At 45.7% G+C, this 22,534-nt stretch overlaps 1 protein-coding gene across 1 annotated transcript in view; it reads right to left on the reverse strand.

The window, feature by feature from the left end:
- Window positions 1-306: 306 nt before the first annotated feature.
- TET2 (tet methylcytosine dioxygenase 2) overlaps window positions 307-22,534 on the reverse strand; it is a 68,700-nt gene continuing 46,472 nt past the window's right edge. The window contains exons 2-10 of the mRNA XM_033160350.1: window positions 18,606-22,038; window positions 15,678-15,768; window positions 14,473-14,566; window positions 12,884-13,092; window positions 10,446-10,596; window positions 9,277-9,366; window positions 6,342-6,479; window positions 4,350-4,710; window positions 307-1,703 (exon numbers count right to left, since the gene is read on the reverse strand). Coding sequence (XP_033016241.1) covers window positions 328-1,703; window positions 4,350-4,710; window positions 6,342-6,479; window positions 9,277-9,366; window positions 10,446-10,596; window positions 12,884-13,092; window positions 14,473-14,566; window positions 15,678-15,768; window positions 18,606-21,993 — 5,898 coding nt within the window. The 5' untranslated portion in view covers window positions 21,994-22,038 and the 3' untranslated portion in view covers window positions 307-327. The remainder of the gene's footprint in view (window positions 1,704-4,349; window positions 4,711-6,341; window positions 6,480-9,276; window positions 9,367-10,445; window positions 10,597-12,883; window positions 13,093-14,472; window positions 14,567-15,677; window positions 15,769-18,605; window positions 22,039-22,534) is intronic.

The following is a 22,534-nucleotide window of genomic DNA, read 5'->3' on the forward strand; positions in this document are numbered from 1 at the left end:
AAATTTTAAAGGTTATGCATACAGATTCTCTGTCTTCCAGTAAGTAGTCAAGCCAGTATTTCAACGTTAAATTTGCATAGGGTGCTTTGGTTTTTAGTTGTTAAGTGTTACCTGTGACCAGTTACCAAATGAATGCGGTGGCAATGTTACCTCTTTTGCTGGTACAAGGAGGTTTTCCCATTGACAAGTTAAAAAGAAAAAAAGGGGGGGAAATACCGTACTGTCTTTTGCCCTTTCCCCTTGTTTCCAGCCTAAAAAGAACAACTACCTATCAACATAAAAAAACAAAAACAAGAACAGATGAGGTAATGAACGAAGATCTGATGTTCATATATATCTGTTGTAAGGCCCTGTAACCCGCGTAAAGGCATATGGAGATGTGGTAACCGTGGAGTTTGTGGTGAGAGACATGGTCCTTTGTGCGAGAGACCTGATGAAACGCAGGTAGGTTGGCTCCAAATTTTCGTTCAGTTCAGCAGGCTCCCGCTTCACTTTTTTGCCATGCACTTTCTGAGGCACATAATCCGGACCGTACTTTTCGCAGTCCTCCTCTTTCTCCCTTGCCTTCTCCGCCATCTTTGCCTCCCACAAAGCTAGGCCGTGCTTTGGCTCGTTCATGCTTTTGTGCTGGTAGAAGACGAGCGATATCCTTGTGGGGTGGTTCCTGTTAGGGTTCTTCAGCGGGGTCGTCGCGTGGAGCTCGCGTTTTGCGCACTCTATGAGAATTGACCCGTGCGACGGGGCGACCGCCACGCCACCTATATCTGGATCCAGAAAGCTCTGCTCGTTGTCTGACCAGACGTCATCAGGATCTTCTGGCTGCTGGAGCACCTCAGTTTTATTTGCGCCTTCTTGGGAAGCAGTCCGATTGTGGTTAAAACCTGGAAGCATGTTTGACAACCCATTTTGGTTATTCTTGTTCTGGAGGTGGAGTGGATGAGCAGGGCCACTGAACATACCCGCGGCAGGGTGGTAGTCATGTGTTAAGTGCGGAGGAGGGTAGAGATGGTCGCCATTTTTAGTCATGTAGTCCACACTTGGATTATTTAGATTTGATTTCAGTCTAGAGGCGATATCCATAAAAGGACCATCAGCCTCATGTGTGGGGTAAGGGGGGAAGGAACCGGCATGCTGAATATTTGGTCTAATTGTGCAACTGTTGATCGCGTCTACCTGCACATTTTGGTTTCCATAATTCAAGTACCTGGGCCCAAAGTTCTGGTTGTTTCCAAACCTATGCTGATATAATGTATGAATTGGAGGTAGACTTAGCTTAGATAGAGAGTCTTGGCTCTGATACCTAAACAAGTCCATATGCTGAGGCTGAGACGAGTAGGAGTTGTAGTAGGAGGAACAGTTCTCCAGAGGCAAGTTTCCATTGCATTGATAATGGGGATATTGGTTATTTTGACCCAAGTGTACAGAATAGGGATTCACAAGACCAGGAGAATTCAAATATGCTCCTGCAGTTTGCGAAGACGTTGGGTAGATATTCATGGGGCTGGACCCAGCATAAGGATCTGAGGCATGTGAAGAGTTTGGATATGGATTGGCTGGATTTGGCAAACCCATGTAGAGGTTTGTGGGACCTGAAGCAGTGTATGAGTTGATGTGGTTTGACTGAGGTTTAGTAGGGAGGGCATGATGTGGATGTTGGTAGAGCTTCTGCTGTGACATGGCTGGTCCTGAAAGACGTAACAGATCTGTGGAAGGGGAAAGAGAGAGAGAGTAAGAAATAGCTTTAGGAGGAAAGAACACCAATTATCACAGGTACAGGAATCGTTTTCTGGCTTCTTGTGTATTAGGAGAGGCACTGCTACTCCAACCCCTGAAAGATGTTGGTGCAGCTCAGCACAGGAAAGTTTTCCCCTGCTATTAAGAACATAAGTAACACCATCATGGGTCTGTCCAAAGGCCCATCTGCTCCAATATTTTGTTCTCACAGTGGCCAATAAGATGCCCGTGGAAATCCCACAAGCAGAATAAGGAGACAATAGCATTCTCCTACTTGTGCTCTTCGGTGACCGTTATGCAGGAGGCGCATGCGGTCTCAGATACTGGAGATAACATTTCACCATCATGACCAGGAGCAACTGATAGCCTTATCAGTGCATCTAAGGCTGTGCACATATTGCCAGCTCTCTTTAAAAAAAAAATTTAATTAAAGATTTTCTTCGTTTACAAAAGTGCGTGCATTATCTCTTTTTCAGGTTGTGTTTCCTACATTTGTTGTGAGACATTAGTGTTATATGCAGTATAAAGTTGGGGAAGAAAAGGGGGAGGGGAGAAAAAGATACTCAGTTGAGAAGTAGATGGCCCTACTGAACATCTTTTTCTCAATTCTGATCGAAGCTGATTTAAAGAGAATGCATGAATATGCAGAATTTCATAACAAACATCAGGATAGCTACGGATTATGGCTAGTGTCATGCACAAAGCACTTCCCAAATCAGCAATGAGAGCACACTGGTTATAAAGAGCAGTGTGTACACAGCCCAATTCCCTTTTAAACCTGCTGGTGGTTGCAATCACCAAATCTTACATTCGTTAATTCCATAACTCAGCTATATGCTATGTCAGTGGTTCCCATTTAACTAAGTACTGTTGACCCCTTGTTTTTCAAAAGCCAAGCTGTGGACCCCCTACTTTTGAAATATCTATGGCTGTTTTTGTTATGCAAATGGTGCCATTGACCCCCTGAGTGTGTTCTGTGGACCACCAATTGGGAACCACTGTGCTATGTGAATAAGTACATTCTTTTGTTTGTCTTGAAGATCCCAACATTCAGCTTCACTCTGGATTCTAGCATTATGAGAGTGGGAGAAGATCCTCCTAGTCATTTTCTCCACACCACTTCCTTTGACTTCCTTTCCTTGCTTTCTTTCTAAGCCCAAACTTGCCCCAAATGAGCAACATTTTCTCATAGGTAAGTTGTTCCAGACCCTTGATAATTTTGGCTGCCCTTTTCTGTGCCTTTTCCCATCTATTGAAGAGAAAACAGGGATGCTGCCTCTTCCCAGCCCATCCATAAGAACGTAACATAAGATCACCCTTTGCCAGGTCACACCATCTATCCCAACATCCTGTTCCCACAATGGCCAGCTGGATGCTTATATAAAACCAGCAGGTAGTGCTTGGGCCCGCCATCTCCCAGTTCTCAGGGGTGGTTTTCAAGGACCCAAGGAGGCTGCAGGAGAGAAGAAAGCCCCACTGCTTGCTTTTCTCTGGAATGAACTGTCTGTGACCTCCACAATGTAAGTGCAACACAACCACCCCAAACCCTCCTGCCTAGCAAGTTGTTAAGTACGGTTTGTCTTGTGAGAGTAAGAAAGTAAGCAAGGAAAAGTTGTACAACAAGAACACCACTGTTTGCATTTCTCCGTGCTTGACATGGCTAGGGAAAGAACATCCTTAGGAGATGCTTTTTGCAGCTTATGTCTTGTTTGCCCACATAAAAAAGTAGGAACCCTGAAGGCTGTAAGGGCATTTCTGCACACTAAGAGGTTGTTCAGTCTTCATACTTATTCAAGAGGCCCATTCATTTAGAAGCCTAAGGGCCAACCTGGATATGTTAAATGCATTGTTGCTATTCTCCCCCCTTCTGCGCACTTTAGAAAATGTAAATGGCACCTGGGGTAGCTGTAATAGGTGGGGATGGACAACATAAACCTTAAAAGCTCCCCTCTCAAATGACGCTACTTACATTGGAATGAAAGCTCCCACTATATGCATTTTTAAAAAAGTATATATATTTAAGATCACAGTAAGATTGGCCCTAAATAACCTCTTGAATTATTGATTTCTAACATACTTTTCACATGCTTTATCAAGGAAAAGGCAGTGGAATTGTTGGTTAGCCCATTGGCTGCCTCCATCTGCACACCAGGTGAATGTTTCAGGAAAGCTGCTGCCAGTCAAAGTAGGCATTATTGGGCGATGTAGATGGACACATTGCCTGAGTTGGCATAAGCAAGTATGTTTAAACAACTATGGGTTGAGGTCTATAGCTTGAATCAAATACCGCTTTGGTGTAAGGAAAGGCAGTATACGAATACCTTAAGTAACTGAAACGCCGTCTACATATATTCTGAACAAAATAAAAAAAATTCCTTTCAGTAGCACCTTAGAGACCAACTAAGTTTGTTATTGGTTTGAGCTTTCGTGTGCATGCACACTTCTTTAGATACCTTCAGATATTCTGAAGTTGTTCACTAAAAGATGACACTAAAAGCTGAACACATGCATTGCATTCCACCTAACCTGCCTCACCCTGATCTTGAGTGTAAGTAATACAAATGGCACAGGAAACAGAACCATGAACCATGGTGCATACTCATTACAAACAATACCTGCTAACTGTTTTGCATGACCCGATGCGTCTGAGATGGCCTGCTTCTGGCGTGCTGCGGTCGACTTCTCTCTCTCGTGTTTGCTAGACCCATTATCCATAGCCGCAAGCTTCTCAGTGGCTGCTTTCTTAGCTTCCAACTTTTTTTGCCGGCAAGTCTTAACTGGCTCAGAAAGCATCCTTACTTTTCTCCGGAAGGAGCTAAGGACCTGGATGCTGCCGTTCCGTTTTTTCTCTTCCTGACCTTCTGCACTTCCGAATTCGTCCACATTGGAGATTTTATACAAAGGGAGCACATGCAATTGCTCATCTTCGGGCGTCTGGCCAATTTCACGATTGTCTTCTCTGGTGAGCGTACAGACCTGTTAAAACAATAAATGCCCTCTTAGCATGACAAGAACACCAAGGTCTGTTGTATGGCATGTGTTTCTAATGGGCTTATTTGCTTTATTATCCCATCCTTTCTGCAACAAAGGCAAGGTGGCATTCTCTCAATAGCCCTGTAAAGCAGGTTAGACTGAGAGAGTGGGGGACACAACAGCAGGGGCGTAGCAAGGGGGGGCGGAGGGCCCCAGGCAGCGCCACTGCTGGGGGTGCCCCCTGGGCTTCCCCCCTTCTTTTTAGGTTATTTTCAGCACTGCCAGGGTGGAGCCGCAGGGGCAGCCAGCGAGGAGGGGTGTCACCCCCCCCCTCGCTGGCCGCCCCTGTGGTTCCGTCCTGGCAGCGCCGAAAATAGCACCCCCTTCCAGCGGTGGAGCTCGGCATGGAGGCAAGGGGCGGGCCAGCGAGGTGGGGTGCCACCCCCTCCTCGCTGGCCTGCCCCTTGCCTCTATGCCGAGCTCTGCTGCTGGCTGGCTTGCGGAGCTGGAGCATGGAGAGGGGCGGGCCAGCGAGGAGGGACCATTGCTGGCCCATCCCTCTCCCTGCCCCGACTTGCGCTCCACCAAGGGAGCCCGGGCGGCGGATTCGGGAGTATTTGCAGTCCACAATGACTCCCGAATCCACTGCCCAGCACCCCTTCACGCCGCGGCTGCTCACGCAGGCACGAGCAGCTGCGGCACGAAGGGGTACCGCCGCATGGCACCCCCGGGCAGCCAAGGGGCTAAGAACGCCCCTGCACAACAGCAGTAGTGAAATATGACCGATCTTCAGGTGAGGCAGAAAGCAAACTGGCATCCAAGAAAGGGGATTAGCTCACATCCAGTCAAGGGTGACATTTCTTCAAATGACTGAAGCATAACAACACATTTATTACATTTATATCCCACCTTCCCTCCAAGGAACTGAAGATGGCATTCATGGTTCTCCCCGTCTTCATTTTAACCTCACAACAACCCTGTGAGGTAGGAGAATGTGTGACTGGCCCAAAGTCACCCAGTGGGGATTTGAACCCTGGTCTCTTGGGTCTTAGTCCAACACTCTAACCACGACACCACCCTGGTTGTCTTTAGAAGGTTTACTTAGGACCCGTAGTGATGAAGGGAGAGAAGGGACACTGGATTAGTTGGCATACCCAAAGCATGCTGTTGGGAGTTGAAGCACACTACATTCTGAGAAAGTCCTTTGGTTTTCTCAGCTTTAAAGGAATGTGCTTCCCTCTGCCTCCAACTGGGATCTTAAAGAGTCTCAGGGTTCAAATGAAGATGTCAGATTCTGCACTTTTTGCAGGTTAAACTTTCCATTCAGGAGCTGATTATAACCACATAGCTCTTGAGCTCTCCTCGTCTTACATTGTTTTGCTGTGTAATAAAAGCGAGGCTAGGAGCAAGGATTTTAAGAATGAACCCTGGGAATCTCCATCATCTTTTAATTAAAAGTCTGGAGGGTTTCACATTCCTCTTCATATAAGCATTTCGCCGTTCTCTCCCCCCACCCCCAACCCCCGACAGCCATCATGTGCCAATTTAATAGAAATACAGATTATGAAAAAATAATGAACTTAATAGAGGAAATTAGTTCTGCATGAGTACGGCTGCATGCATCACTGACTTACCAGTGTGCTGCCATTCTGCATATTATGCAAGTCCCTGTGAGCATGAGCACAGAAATCCAGGCAGGCAGTGACACCTGAGAACGGACGGCCTTCTTTTAAACCCAGACGGCACTCAGGTGCTCTGTGTTCATATTCAATCTGAAACAAAACGTGTTCGCACATGCATTACTGAAATATTCTAATTTAAAAATGCTGTATTATCCCAGAGGAAATCATAGTCTCAGCTGTGTTGATTATTATTTTTTTGACCTAGCTGGATTATTTTGATTTGTCGTGCGGAGTGCAGGGGCCAAGCAACCCCTCTGGGGGTATATCCATTACAGCGTTGAAGTCAAAACCTTGTAGGGCAAAGACAGTGACGGAAGACCGCCAGACTCCCTAAAGTCAGCACTGCTAATGAGCTACCAAGTATAAGATCTCAGGGATGGCCCAGTGAGGAGGCAGAATGAGACAATGGTGTCAGGTGTCAGGCATATGGAAGTGGCAAACTGGCTCCCTTGGACCTCCTCCTTACTGGGCAGGTAGGCCTGGCAATGCATTCTGGGTGAGGTGACCTGCAGAATTCCAGTGGTGCTGCTTTCTGTAGCAGCAGCTAGGAAGCCTGCTTAAACTTTTTTTTTTTTAGGGTACTTGTTGCAGCTTCCAAGAACCTTTAATTTTTGTTCTAAGGTTAGTGGGCTTTCTAGATGCCATGTCAGGCCTGAGGAATCTCTCCCTCCCCTCCCGGTGGTTCAAAGAGCCAGGAGAAAACAAGAAAGCTTTTAAATACGATTTATTCAGTCACTGCGGTAACAGACATAGAATTCCAGTCTTTATGCCATGATGGAGTTGCTCACTCTGGCTCCTCCTCCTCCCCCCTTCCCCCAACAGCATCAGGTCCTACAGAAGCCTCCCATTGCCAAATGTCGCTGCATACAATGTTCTTGTACTCTCAATGACTGTCGCGTCTTCTACGCTGTCTAGTGGCTGCCGTCCCCCTCCCTTAATTCTCCCAATTCTGCATAGCTTGGCTGCTCGCCTGTCTGTACCTTGTTATCTTCCTCATAATTTGGCTGAAATTCAAAGCTGTCTCTCCCCCCCTGTCAGCTACAGGAGAAAGGGGGTGGGGAGAGATCCCCAACAGCCCTCTGCTTCTTCATTTGAGTCCCTAACATGCCATGACAAACTGTGACAGCGGCAAGGGCACTCTCTGGGCCACCCCACCTAGGGACCTCCATGGCCCCTTCTCAGAGGAAGGTTAAGGCAAGGAGGAAGACAAGGTGTCATCAAGACCACCCATGTTGCTGCCACTGCCAACAGTGAAGCTAACTGGTAGGTGGCAAGGGTGAAGTGGAGGATACCACTGCTGCCACTGTAAAGAGGAAGAAGAGGGAGGCAGAAGTGGCATTGCATTCTTCTTGTGCCTACTACTTTTGACTCTTGGGGAAAGTGATTTGATGGATAACACCAAGGTCCATCTAGTCCAGCACTTGCCATCGGTGGTGGCCAGGCAGATGCACAAGCTGGGGTGATGGAGAGAGCTATTCCATGTCTTTAGCCTTGTAATGTGGATGCCACAGGCCTCCAATACATACTCATAGCAAATTCTCTTGATTTTGGAGCTTTTCGAAGTCAAAATGGCACCACCCAAGTATAGGAGGAAAGAATCAGCAGCATCAAAGAGCCCCAATCTTTGGGTTCCCACATTGCAAGGGTGCCAACTTGAATAAAATATTGAGGGGCCCAGGTAAGCCCTGCCTCACATAATCGAACACGGGATGTGGTGCACGCACACCACTTGAATGGCAATGCACATCAACTCTGGGGCAGGGGCCTCAAGCCCCTCAAATATTTTAGGGAGGGACAAAGGGACCTCGGCCCCTAGGAGTTGGCTCCTATGCCACTTGTGCAGAATTTGGTGGATTTTTAAATATATATATTTAATAGAGATTATGGGATAATATGGTGCTGGAGGAGACTCTTGAGAGTCCCATGGACTGCAAAAAGATCAAACATATCCATCCTTAAAGAAATCAGCCCTGAGTGCTCACTGGAAGGGCAGATCCTGAAGTTGAGGCTCCAGTACTTTGGCCACCTCATGGGAAGAGAAGACTCCCTGGAAAAGACCCTAATGTTGGGAAAGATGGAGGGCACAAGGAGAAGGGGATGACAGAGGATGAAATGGTTGGACAGTGTTCTCGAAACGACTGGCATGAGTCTGGCCAAACTGCAGGAGGGAGTGGAGGATAGGGGTGCCTGGCATGCTCTGGTGCATGGGGTCACGAAGAGTCGGACACGACTGAACAACAACAATGGGATAGTATTAGTGTTGTAATCAATGTATTGGGGCAATTCAAAGTATATAAGGAGCATCTCATGGAGTGACATTATACTGTGTGAAATGAAAAAATCCCAACCTAAGTTTACTAGCAGAATTAATTTTTTGGACCACTGCAATCAGTGCCATGCAGAACACACAAGACCAACTGCTGCCAGAAGCTGAAGAATTCTGGTGTGGGAAAGATCTGAACCCTGGGAAGTCCTGGGAAATTCTTTCTTGGGGATTCAGCCTTTACTTTCAATACACGATCACAAGAGGTCCCAAATAACTTCTTAACATATTTCATCCATTGTTCGGGTTCACATAATTAGAACTAATTTTTATCCCACTTTCCTCCATTATGGTAAGTACATTTACAACAATTCTAATTTGCATTAGTCACAGCACACAGTGCTCTTAGGAGTGGTAGCTATTTCCAATTAATTACTTTAAAATAAGAAGCACGTGGTATTTAAATGCACTCTAAAGATGTCGTTCAAGTTTTTTTTTTAAACTTCAGATTCCCAAGGTCTCTGCCAAAGACTTATTATTATAATGAAACTTAATGTGATTGCAAAATAAATCAGGTTGTTTTAGGGTTGATAACTAGCATCCCACCCATTTTTTTTAGCCTACCTGGTTGTTATACGCATCAGGTGCCAGTTTCTTGTAAGTGGGTGCCATCAGAGTCGAGAGAGTTTGCAAATTGGACTCCAGCTTTTCTTCCTATTTTTCAGTAAAGGAATGATTTCGCATGTTAACATTCAACTGTATTAAGTTTACATTGTAGTCCTAATTCTCCATTACAAGCCAAAAAAGGGGGAGATGGAACAGAGATATTGCAAGAGATTAAGTTCTTACAGATACAATATTCAATGCTTGTAAATTGGGAAATACAGTTAAGGTTATAAAACAGAGGAATTTTGAATTTGCAAGTAAACCAGGGAAACTGCTGGGTTGGCAGCTTAAAAAACGAATGAAGGGGGAATGAAGTGGAGAAAATATGAAAAGTGTGTTTCTGTGCATGACAAAATCGAAAATTCTTTCTAGTAGCACCTTAGAGACCAACTGAGTTAGTTGCTGGTATGAGCTTTCGTGTGCATGCACACTTCTTCAGATACACTGAAACAGAAGTCACCAGATCCTTAAATATAGTGGGGGAGTGGGGAGGGGTATTACTCAGAAGGGTGGTGGGAATGGGTGATACTTTCTGTGCATGTGTGTGAGAAGCGGAAGGAGGGAGGGAAAGGGTGATCCTGCTCACTTCTGGCATTGACCCCACCTGAATTCAGGCCCTGCCCACTTCCCCCTCTTCTGCGTCAGACAGAAGAGGTAGATGGAAACACTTGGAAATCAATACCATTCTAGGGTACCAGTGTTGTACTTTGTCAAAACTTAAGACCATCATCTGACACTTGGGAGTCCTTTTAAAAAATGGAGTCTTATCATTCATTCATTCATTCCCGACCCTTTTCCCTGACAAAGACTCAAGGCAGCTTACTGATAAAAACAAGAACAGCTAAAATCATTGGGGGGACGGGACACCAATAATTTTAAAACAATTAAACATGGATAGGATATAATCTATTAAACCATGCAAATGATTACCATAAGAAAGCGCCAGCCTTTGTATTCAAAGCAGTCAGTTCCAACAAGAACACCTGCACCTGCTGGCAGAAGGACAACGACGAGGGAGGCAGTCTTAACACCTCTAGGGTGTGGGTTCCAAAATCTGGGAGCAGCTACCACAACTAGAATAGAAACGCTTCAGAGAGTGCCACACATGCCATCTATTTAGCCCCTACCTCTCTTGGATCATCCCCCAATAGTTTAAACTTCCTGGGAATCTTGCTTCTGGCAAACTTGCACCCGTTGTAGTACATACTCCATGAGCAGCCGAAGGAAAAAGATGCGCCACAACTCTCGGGGTCCAGGCCTTGGCATGCGCAAGTTCGCCTAAGAAAGGAAAGAACTGCATTTGTAGCAACCTAAAAGCATAGTGCGGACACCTGCGAAGAATCCCTGCCTGGAATGTTTTTGCAGCTATATGCACTAAGCCCAACTTCTGCACTCCCCGAAGAACCTTTCAACAGGCCTTTAATAAAAGTTTGTTAGAAAGGAGAACCACCATTTGGCCAAGTGTCTAAGGAAGTCTTGGCCATGATGTTGTTGCAACCAGAGCAAGCTGCAGCCTACTAATCATCTTCTATGAAAAGCCTTTAGTAGTACCAAGAGTGGTTGTAAGTGAAGTCAATTGCTTGTGTTCTCACTTTATCTATAGATATTTGATACAGAAGGAAAACAACAACCTTCTACACGTTTGTGTGTGTGTGTGGTTTCCTTATAAGCTTCTGAAAACCAGCAGTTCACATTAAGGTTGCAATTCTATACATACTGTGAAGAAGTACCACTCAACTCAATGGGACTTCTTTCTGTGTATTCATACATAGTATTGCACTGTAAACAATTATTTTATTAAAAAATGAAAACCAAAGGAAGGCACCTTAGCTTTGAATTATATTGAATAGGTCCAGAGATCCCATGAGTGGTGGGACACTCATGAAATGCTCCAGCTGATAGAAGGAGGTAAGGTGATGTCTACTGACTCTCCTTCCTGCAACACCTCCACTTCCCAAATTTAATCCCAGTGGTTTTGAGAGATACCCAGAACATCATGGGCACAAGCCTGCTGGGGGGCTGCAGAGGGAAAGAACAGCCAAAAATTGCCTCCATCTCTTTCTATCTGCAGGAGGATCTGCAGATCAAAAGACCCTTCTGCAAACAGAAGGAACTCACCTGTTTGTGGAAAGGCCATGCTGGAGCCAATCCTACGTATTCACAAAATTCAAATACAGCTGGGACAGTTGTGCAAACCCGGTACACTATTTTTACCATGCCTTGGAAAGAGGTACCTTGCTATAGGGTATTTTTATTGGTCTTCTATGGTCCTGTCTTCGTTGGTATTGCAATGGGTCTTGTTAAAAGCCATCAAAGCACATGGCCAGATGAGCCATACAGTAATCCCACTTGTCTCACTAAAACTGTGTAGCTATTCAGGGCATTGAAGATGTATAATAAATACGTAGTAAGGGCAGGGACATCTTAACCATTGAGCCTACTGGCGCAACGGCCTGGAGGGTGCCCCCCGCCCTCCAGCCCCGCCGGCAGTGCCCGCCGGCAGCGTCCTCCGGCTGCCCGGCGGAGCATGAGAGCGGGAGCTGGCCGACCGTGCCGTGCCCTCTGGCTGCCCGGCAGAGCACGGGAGCGTGAGCCAGCCGGCTGCACCACGCCCTCGGGCTGCCCAGCCGCGCTGCACCCTCCGCGCCCGCCGGCAGCGCCCTCAGGCTGCCCGGTGGAGTGCGGGAGCACGAGCCAGCTGGCCGCGCCACGCCCTCCAGCTGCCCAGCGGACCGCGAGCTGCCCCCTCCGGTTGCCCGGCGGAGCACGAGGGGGCGAGTTCGCTGGCTGCACCAGGGCACCTGATATGCTTAAGACGGCCCTGAGTAAGGGCTAATTTGGAAAGACAATTTATGTCTATTGGAATACATTTCCATGAAACCATATGAGTTCCTTAGGAAAAGTGGGAGGGGAACACTCAACAGGAAGTTGTCTTCATAATATGACTGGGGCTGCAAAGACACAATACACTAAAAATACATCCTCCTCCCACAAAGAACCCTGGGAAGTGTAGTTTACCCTTCCCAGAGCTACAGCTCCCAGCACCCCAACAAACTACAATATCCTTTTTTGTGTAGAGGGGGAAATGTGTTTTAAATTTATGACATGTATGCAGACTGGGTAACTTCATTGAGCTAGGCACCACAAATGAAGCTTGCTCTCTATATGGTACTCTGTGTACTGGGCAGAATTTGTTGCAAGAACTTTGATGCAGAAAGGAACATTAACAGAATCATGGTAGAAATGGAACTAGACTCCAACCACTCATGCATATTGTCATGGCACAGTCCCAAAAGGGGTGTGCTGCAGAACTGAACGTGATGGGAACTGTGGCAATGATAGAAGGGAGGTGAAATGGGCTCTCTGTTAAACAAAGATGACTTTCTTGGTTACTGACAACATAAAGACAATAACTTCAGTGAGACCGATGACTAATGTCAGCTAAAAACATGAAAAGGAGAACATAAGATACATGACTTTAGTCGGAATTATTGTTCCCTAAATCTAGGCATTCAAGCTATAGCAAGATCACATTTTGAGAGAAACAAGTACATACTTCACTTACTCTTCATTTAGAGCACAGCGACGGTTTGTTAGCGTGCCATACTTCCTTAAAGTTTCAGAGAGTTCGGAATACAGCTTGTCTGCTAGGCTCCGAGAAATTCCTTCCCACACCAAGATAAGCACTACTATCACTGCTGCTTCACAGCTGTGGCCTGCACGTTCCCGTACCAAACAAAGGAGTTTTTCTTCAGTGCTACTTCTACGAATCACCTGCAAATACACCCCCCAAAATAAGTTTTCTGGTTTTTAGTGAGATGCAAAATATGATAGAACGTCAGCATTTACTTTTTTGTCTGTTTAAGGAAGACATTTATGCTCATATCCAGTCTGCCTGTAGCACAGTTTACTGCAGTGTTGCGTGCAGAAGGTTTTAGGTTCAACCCCTGTGATCTCAAAGTAGGGCTGGGAAAGACCCCTGCCTGAGACATTAGATAGATGTCATCCAGAACAGACAAGACTGGGTTAGATGGACCAGCACCCTAAATAAATACAAGGCATTTCCCAACTTTGGGAGGCCTTTAATTGGAGGTACCTTTTCAAAATATTCAGGGGCATAGCAAGTCTCTGCGCTGCTGGGGGCGGCGGCAGCGCAGAGGCACCCCCCCTGGGGGAGGGGCACGATGCGTGCGTCATGACGTCATTGTGACATCACGGCACACGTGGATGCCGCTGAAAGGGGGAATTTCCCCCTTTCCGCAGCTTTTTCTCGGTGGGGGGGGGAGGCCAGCGAGGAGGGGGGGCACGCTTGTCACTGGCATGACGCCCCCTCCTCGCTGGCCCACCCCTCGCACAGAAAAAAAGCCGCTGGAAGGGGGAAAGGGGGAGGCAAAGCAGGCGCTTGAACGCACCTGCTCTGCTTCCCTTCCCCCCCAGCAGTTTTTTTCAACAGGGGTGGGCCAACGAGGAGGGGGTGTCATGCCAGTGACAAGCGTGACACCCCCTCCTCACTGGCCCGCCCCCCGCCGAAAAACAGCCGCGGAAAGGGGAAAAAGAGAAGCAGAGCAGGCGCTTGAATGTACCTGCTCTGCTTCCCTTTCCCCCTCCCAGCGGTTTTTTTCAGCGGGGGGGTGGGCCAGCGAGGAGGGGGTGTCATGCCAGTGACAAGCATGACGCCCCCTCCTCGCTGGCCCGCCCCTCGCGCCAAAAAATAGCCGCTGGAAGGGGGAAAAGGCGACATGCCCCCGTTCGGGGCCCGCCCGCCGGGGCAGGGTGAGGGAGGGGCCGGCCAAAGTGTCACCCCCCCTCCCCTGGAACTCGGGACACCCCCTGCTCCCTTGCTAAGCCCCTGAAAATACTATACTTTCCATGGCTCAGTCCAATACTATTAGTAGGTTACATTTCATCTTAGTATACATTTTGTTTTGCAAATTTTGCATGATTGGGCAGCCATGAAATTTGAGATAACAGTCTGTGTTTAGGTATTTTTATTTATAAACTCATTTCAAGGTTATAATACCTCTTTTGACATCTATCCTAGGTCAGAGGCTTGTAATAAAAAAAACCAAATGGTAATACTCTCTTTTAAAATGATCTGCATATTTACAGCAAACAAATACTGGTATTCTTTGTTAAACTTAAAAAAAGGCTTACCCATTTAGCTATAGGACACCCTTGGGCACTTTTGCCTTCTTTCCCCGTATAGACAATCCGTTCTATCCTTATGGCTTTGCCTTTCTGTCCATACCTTTAAAAATCCAAACAAATGAATAAAAGTAAGTATTAACATTTGAACTGAGCAACAGAGATTCACATGCAGTATAGGTAAAAGGTAAAGGAACCCTGGATGGTTAAGTCCAGCCAAAGGGGACTACAGTGGTATCTCGGGTTAAGTACGCTTCAGGTTAAGAACTCCGCTTAGGAACATAATTGTGTTCTGGCGGCGCAGCTGCAGCAGGAGGTCCCATTAGCTAAAGTGGTGCTTCAGGTTAAGCACGCTTCAGGTTAAGAACGGACCTCCGGAACAAATTTGCCGCTAGATGAACGAAGGCCCCCTTAAAATATGGGAAATTTGTGTTGAAGAGAAACAAGACCTAGAGTCCAGAATTCAGCTAATTTCAATTATGTGTGCCTTACATATAATGAAATCTCATCTGCACATAGCATTTGTTTGGCTGCCACTTGATTCTAAAAACACAGAACGGGGGGGGGGAACTTGGCCCTCCAGATGTTTTGGACTACAATTCCCATCATCCCTGACCACTGGTCCTGTTAGCGAGGGATCATGGGAGGTGTAGGCCAAAACATCTGGAGGGCCGCAGGTTGGGGATGCCTGCTTTATGGAATTCAATGGATGGTTCTAGATTCCTTAGTGTAAAGCAGCAGAAGAAAGAAGAACTCTTAATTGTGTTGTGGTTTTTGTTTTGTTTTGGTGGGGGAGCCTGCTTGAGGTTTTCTTTCCTTGAGCTGCATGTGCTTTTTGCCATCTCCCCTATGTACCTTGGCATGTGTGGTGGCCCGACTGGGAATGCCAGGTCCCTTCCTGCTTTTGCAGTCAATGCCAATTCGCTAATTTGGCAGGCTGACCCTGTTGCTGGCATCTGCCTCAGAGTGGGCAGATAAGGACAGCAAGCCAGCTGACCTGTCAGATGTTGTGGTCCTCCAGTGAATAGCACAGTGCCCTGGGTTGGCAAAGCAGGAATAGCCAGTCTACCAAACAATTACTTGGGAGTCTGCAATTGTGGTCTTCTTTGTGTGCAAAGACCGTGTGTGTGTGTGTGTGTGTGTGTGTGTGTGTAAATCCTGACATGCACAATGGATAAATTTCAATCTGCCGTGTGCCTTAGCAAATCCATTACCGTTCTTCCATTATTTCTCTAATAGCAGCCACATTAGGGCCGGCTCCTAGATGGGTGTAGAAAGGGCCTTCGTCTTTTTCGATAATCTGTTCTGTTTAAAAGAAGACAGAAACAAACAAACAAAAAAGGTTAATGCTGTATGCTTTGGAAGATGTCTTTCAAAGATATTACATAGTAAAGCATGGGTTCACCTTACACACATACTTTGCTCACTTCAGGAAAAAAAATTCTAAATGAAATCTGTAACAAGACCTGTATGCACTAGACCAGGGGTCAGCAACTGTTTTCAGCCGTGGGCCGGTCCACCGTCCCTCAGACCATGTGGTGGGCCAGACTATATTTTTTTGGGGGGGGGGGAGGGGGAAATGAACTAATTCCTATGCCCCACAAATAACCCAGAGATGCATTTTAAATAAAAGGACACGTTCTACTCATGTAAAAACATGCTGATTCCCGGACCGTCTGCAGGCCGGATCGAGAAGGCGATTGGGCCGCATCCAGTCCACGGGCTTACCCCTGCACTAGACATATGAGTAAAACCGACCCCAAAGACTCTTGGCAGGTCATCTGTGCACCAGATCATTCATGGACTGATAGCAGGACTAGGGGAAGAGTTACTTGGGAATAGTTTTTTTTTAAACTTTTAAAAAGCAAACAAATAGGGAGTGATTGTACCAAACAAGAGAGTGAGCAACATTTGGGGCAGTTCTAATGCATAATGCCAGACGAACAATTTTAAAAAATAAAATAAATAAGGCATGGTTAATACAGTTACTGTAATAGGGGCCAATTAGGATTTTCTCTGTTCCCGTTACCATCAGAAATCAATGAAAGTTATTGCTGTGGAACAGCTAATGGAAGAAAATCAGATAGGGCATATTCTCGACTTTTGATATGTCAGCACCTCTGCTTATTGCTTTTTTGTGGTGCAGAAATACTAGAAGGTAAAATCCCTTTATTACAGAGGCAAGAAACCTATGGCCCTCCATATGTTGCTGAACTACAACTCCCTTTCCCCCTGACCATTGGCCACACTGCCTCGGGCTAATGGGAGCTCCAGTCCAAGAAGAACATCTGGAGAGCCACAAGTTCCCCATTCCTGCTTTATTACATCTGGTTCGACCATAAATAAAGGTTGGAAATGAGTCTAGATTTTCATTGATAGTATTAGCCTTTTAGCTTTGCAGCAGTTCCTGCTATCTATATATGCACCCCAAGGCCCAGTTTTTAAATTAATAAAAGGTAAATTGGGGTTCAGATAAATTCCTTTAAAACCATCTGTTGAAAATGCAAATGTCTCCGTGTGGCCGGTTCTATAAAGGCAGAGCAAAGTTTTGTACAAAGCGTTGAAAGATTCTCATGCATGTGTGTACACTATTCTCATTATGGTGCATACACGGATGGCAACTGTTCAGGCCCAAACTGCATGCATCTTGAAATGTTTCAAATGAAATGGGGCAAAGGGGGGTACAGTAGAAGAGGATGCCAAATGTCCTGCTGTTCTTCTGTACTCCATAGCCAGATGCCAATACAGAGAGAGAGCCCACCTGGAGAAAAGGGGGAGCGGCTGTGAAGGGAAGAACCACAAATGTAGGATTCAGTACCCTCAGACCATGCCCTTATTTATTACATTAAATCACACCTCTATCCCTTTGCTTTACACGTGGCTAGGCCAAAGGTCTTTTATGAAGACATTATCTTCCATTATGCGCAATTTGGGCTTAAGTCAGTGATGGCCAAACTTGGCTCTCCAGATGTTTTGGGACTACAATTCCCATTATCCCTGACCACTGATCCTGTTAGCTAGGGGTGATGGGAGTTGTAGTCCCAAAACAGCTAGCTGGAGGGCCAAGTTTGGCCATCACTGGCTTAAGTCATTCTTGGGTTGGGCGAAACAAGGTATTATCCCAGAATCCTTGTTGTGCCATACCTTCAACTTTTCCATCTGATCTGATATCTATGTACATACAAGGAACGTTAGAATCCTCAAAGCAGTGATACATGGAACATCATAAGATAAGCATACCATTTGTGGTTATTGCCAATATGCCAATTTAGGAACTGAATGGACTTTATCTCCTGACCATCCACTGGACTTTAATTTCTCTTGATATGTTCTGTTTGCATGATGGTCTATGGAATTACACTTTGTGAGATATTATATGTTGAATTGTGTTTGAAATAGAAGTTACATAGTCAAAAAAGCCTGTTACGTTGTGTGTGTTGTTACCAGGATTGTATTTACATAACCTAAGGTTTAGTAGTGTTTTGCTTAAGTCATTTTGTAACAACGCTTTTCCAGTGTCCCAATTCATCTTCCTCATTTTACTTGCACAGGTTATTTCAAAGATAGTTTTCCATTCTGTTCGCCTAGGAAATCATCTTGCATTTCTGGCCCTGCTCAGGCGATACCTTGAGAAGAGAAATCATACCTGCAAGAATCTCAACTCCACATGTGCCTTCACCTTGTCCAATCACACCCATATAACATGCTCAGAATGTAACAAACCAGTTATCTTTTTTATGCCCATATTTGATTGTGGGGAAATCTAGACACCATAAACCACTCCTAGAGAAAAGTGGAGAGTGGATCATGGAGTCAGGATGATTCCCCAGCCAACCACATGTTGTATATAGCCTCATTCAACTCACAGTATTTTCCATGAAGGAAGCTGAAGGACAGAGTGGCTGGAACTACAAGAGCCTGAGATACTTATAATTTTATGGAAAAGAAATTCCAACCTGCGAACTGAAAAATGCAGTATGGGACATTTGCCGTATTTGAGAAGACAAGGGAAGTCTTCCCTATAGTAGAAAGGGGAGCAGGGTAAAGTGAGGAAGGGAGCTGGTTAGGCTTGGAAAATTATAGCAGAATGGTATTATCCTATTCATTTAAAAACAAACTCTGAAACATCAAACTCAACTCACCAACACAGCTACATGATGGGAAATCATACTGAGTTTTGATAGGTGTGTCCAGTAGGTTTTTCACAGGAGTATCTAATAACTTGGAAGGTGACTCTAAAAAATGATTGAGAGCTGTTCCAGCAGCCATTCTTTTGGTTGGTGTTTTTTCACTGGGATGAATGGGCTGTTGATCTAAAGAGGCTGCGTGGCTGTTGAAATCTGCAGCGGTGGAATTCCTTGACAGAATAGTGATGGGTCCCACAGTTTCAACTTTCACATGTTTTGGTGATTTGATAGTAAGGGACTTGTGATCAAAGGGCGTTCTGACCTGAAACTGTTTCAGCTGTTGCTCCATGGTTTCGATTATACTCTTTTGTTGCATGTTCTCACAACCAAAGTGCTGAATCTCTTGTTTAATTGTTTTTTTCCACGCTTTGTTCTCCAGCTGCCCAGCTGATGGAGGGGTGCAGACATTCAACTTGGAGCCAGCTTCAGCTTTAATAGGCTTGTGTCCCACACCGTGACAGGTGTCAGATTTGTTTTGTTGTTCTTGCCTGTTTAAGATGTGACACCTGAGAGCAGCATGCTTCTGAAAATCCCTTTGAGGTTGAGTTGGAAGATGGCAGCCTCTCTGATCAACTCCTGCATGGGACGCCGATTGCTGACTATAGGGTACGTACCTTTGCTGAATCTGGGCAGGTTGCGGGCTACACATGTTGCTGGTCAAATTAGAATATCCCTGTGTTTGCTGGAAGGGTAGTTGTCCAGCTGAAGTTGGTGGAGACTGGGAAGCTTCTTCCTGAAAGCAATGGGCCACATCTTGTTTGGGGGCCATACTGTGTGTGTAATATTGCATATGCTGTAAGTCATGAGTTACATTTTCTGCAAAGAGCTCCGTGTTCATAGGATTTTCTTTTTTCTCAGAGACTAAGTGCATGTTGTTCAGGTAGGAATGCTTCATAACAGTATTTGCTTTAAAAGCATGATTGTAAAGGGAATCTTTACTGTTCATATCGGACACCAGACCTGGCCTGACCTGGGAGTTTTGCATTGGGAAGTCAGTTGATTTGAAGTAATTGTTTGCAGTTTCAAAACATTCTTCCAATTTAAGCTGACTGAAAGATGCCCCTTCTGGCTGCTGCTCTTGTCTGCTTTGGGAATGAGGAAAGGTCTGAGGAAGTTCTCTGCTCTTCATGTGCAATGATTGTTGCTGGGAGCCCATGGTTAGCTGTGGACTGTGTGGCAACTGTGTTGGCTGGGTCTGGAGCATCTGTTGCAATATATGTGAACGGAGGTATTGTTCATTTTCCAGTGGTGGAAGATTTAAGTGCTGTGGCTTTATTTGTGCCTCCAGGGACTGTTCAGTGTGGTGTTCAGCTTGCGGCTGAAAGTGGAAGTGCTTTGCATTTTGCTGCTGTTCGTGGGATTTTAGCAAAGTATCCATCTTTGTAGGCTGTGGTGAGTGCTTTTGGAATTGCATTTGCTTCTCAGCTGTAAGATGAGGTGGCAGCTGTGTTGCCTCACCCTTGTACAGTGCTGGTATCTGCTCACATTGTGTGATGTTCTGGTAGCAAGTCTGCCCTGTAACCTCCTTTGATGCATTGGGGCTCCCAGGATATTGTTTTGGATGGTTCTGATCAGCTGAATTTGACTGAAGCTGAAGCATTGTCCTTAAGAGCACCTCATTTGATTTTTGGGGAGACTCACTGGTGCGAAAGTGAGGGGAAGATATTCCTGTCCAAGATGTTTGCAAGTGAGGGTGTGACTGATGCATCTGATTTTTCACCAAGTCTTTTTCATTGCTAGTTATGGTCTCCTGGTTAATTTGGCCTAGGAGATGTTGATAATGTTGTTGCAACTCTTTACTGCTTCCTACTATTTCTGTGTCTTGAACCTGCGGCTCCAGTTTTGACGGCAGTTCATCAGGATATTGTTGCCTGATGCCTGATGCCATTGCGGAAAGCATCAGATCTCTTGTTTCATTGACAGTCTGTTGTGAAACCTGAACCTCTTGTTGAAGACCCTGTTGAGAACTAAGTGCTTGCTGGCAAAGGCCAGGAATTTGTGCTGCAAGCTCCCCCTGCTGCTGCTGCTCTCCATTCTTCTCTTTCTTCAAATGAGTCTCTTGACTTTGGGTCTCATAATGGTTATGCACTTCTGAAGCACTCATAGAAAGAATGCTGCTTATTTCTGGAAGAGGAGAAGAAGCTGAAACAGGAGGTGGGCTGAAATAACTCTTCTTGAACATAGGGTCTTGTTGGAACAAAGCACCATTTTCCTCTGCTGGCTCTGATGGTCTCTCTGAGCTATTGTTATGAGCTTTCATATTGCTGTTGGGATTTTGTGAGATATCTTGACTGGGTAGTGAGAAATCTTGACTGGGAACCTGCCCGATGTTTCCTGGAACATCCGTATTCTCTGTAGGGGACTGGCATGCATTTTCGGATTTTTGCTGCTCCAATTGCAGTTCTGGTTTCTGAAAAGTGTAGCAGGCTGGCAATATGGATATCTTACTGGCGTCTTCTGTGCTGTGGACTTCAGTGGCCACAGAATCTAGCACCTGAGGCAGCTCAGAGTTTGAGGTTTGTGGGGAGTTGATCTGCCCTGAGGTATGGGATGAATGTGGTGTGCCACAAGTCGATTCATTAGTAGCCTGTGTGTTTATGGCATTTGTAAGAGATGTGGTTTTCTGCATTGCAATGGACACATGATCTGGATTATACTGAGACAGCGTTTTCTCAAGGAGTTCACCATGCATGTTTTCCATAGAAGAGGCAGAAACTATAGCACCATTAGGCATTGACACCGCCTTGCTCTTGTAGAGCAAGGCAATGTCCCTGTTGTGGCAATTCATGTTTTCACTCTCCTGTTCATTCTGAACCTGGGGAGCAGGAGGAGTTTCTGAAGCACCACGGTTGTTTTTGGAGGACTGTATGAGAACTGAAGCTGCATCGTCTTCCATTCTAAAACCCACCAAGTCCTCCTCACTGCATGAATTGGGGACACTCGGTTGATCACTGCCATCCAAAAAGGTTTCTTTCCCTCCTTTTGCTTCTTCATCTTGTCTAAGCTTTTTGTTCTGGTGAAGCCCATACAGAGAAGGCTCACTGAAAGTGCGTTTTATCCCACCATTTTGCATATACCTGCCACAGTCTCTCTTTTCTTGCAGAAGGTCTGGGCTTATTCTGTTATTTGCATTTCCTCTTACAGCATGCTTCATTCCATAGTTGGCCTTGAAATGCAGCCATGTGTGGTCGCCATTGACTTCAACCTGGCCCTTCTCTGCTGGTGGGCTCCCATTCTGTAGCTTCACTGACAAAGGCTCTCCCTGGCAAACATGAGAAGGATGTGGTATTAGAAATGGGCTCAAACTACTGCCTTCAACATGGTTGGTTCTATCCTGTTCCATCTGGCCTACTCTGGGGCCATCCACAAGGCTGCCCTCCTATTGTATCTGAAAGAGAGAATGGGGGAGGGAGGAAATCCATGTTTATTTGATGCACGCTACACAAATAAGCACTTCATCTAATGCACTTCCCCTTCCTAGATCGAGAGCCTTATTGAAATTGTGACAGTGCCTAAAAGTGCTGGGATATATGTTATGTCAAAAAAATATACGCCTGTGCATCTTTCTTGGAGAACAGCAATGTGTATGGGAAGACTCTAGAAGGGGTCAAAGAATCGCAAGCTCTCTTTCCAAAAGAGATATATTACAATCAATGCTATAATGGAACTCAGCAGCTCTGAGACTGAACAGATGATTTAAAAAAAATATACTCTCTCAAAAGCAGTGAACACAGCTGTACAGATGTTTACTCTTTCATCAGGGGAAAAGACAGCACTAAACAGTTTTGAGCATTCTGAGGTTCCAACACCAAAGCTTACATCAGCACCCACAGAGAATTCGGAGTCCCAAGTATGGGAATCACAGTTGGGGGGGGGGCGGAAGC

This window comes from Lacerta agilis, chromosome 9 (genome assembly GCF_009819535.1).
Source record: "Lacerta agilis isolate rLacAgi1 chromosome 9, rLacAgi1.pri, whole genome shotgun sequence".
Taxonomy (NCBI): Eukaryota; Metazoa; Chordata; class Lepidosauria; order Squamata; family Lacertidae; genus Lacerta; species Lacerta agilis.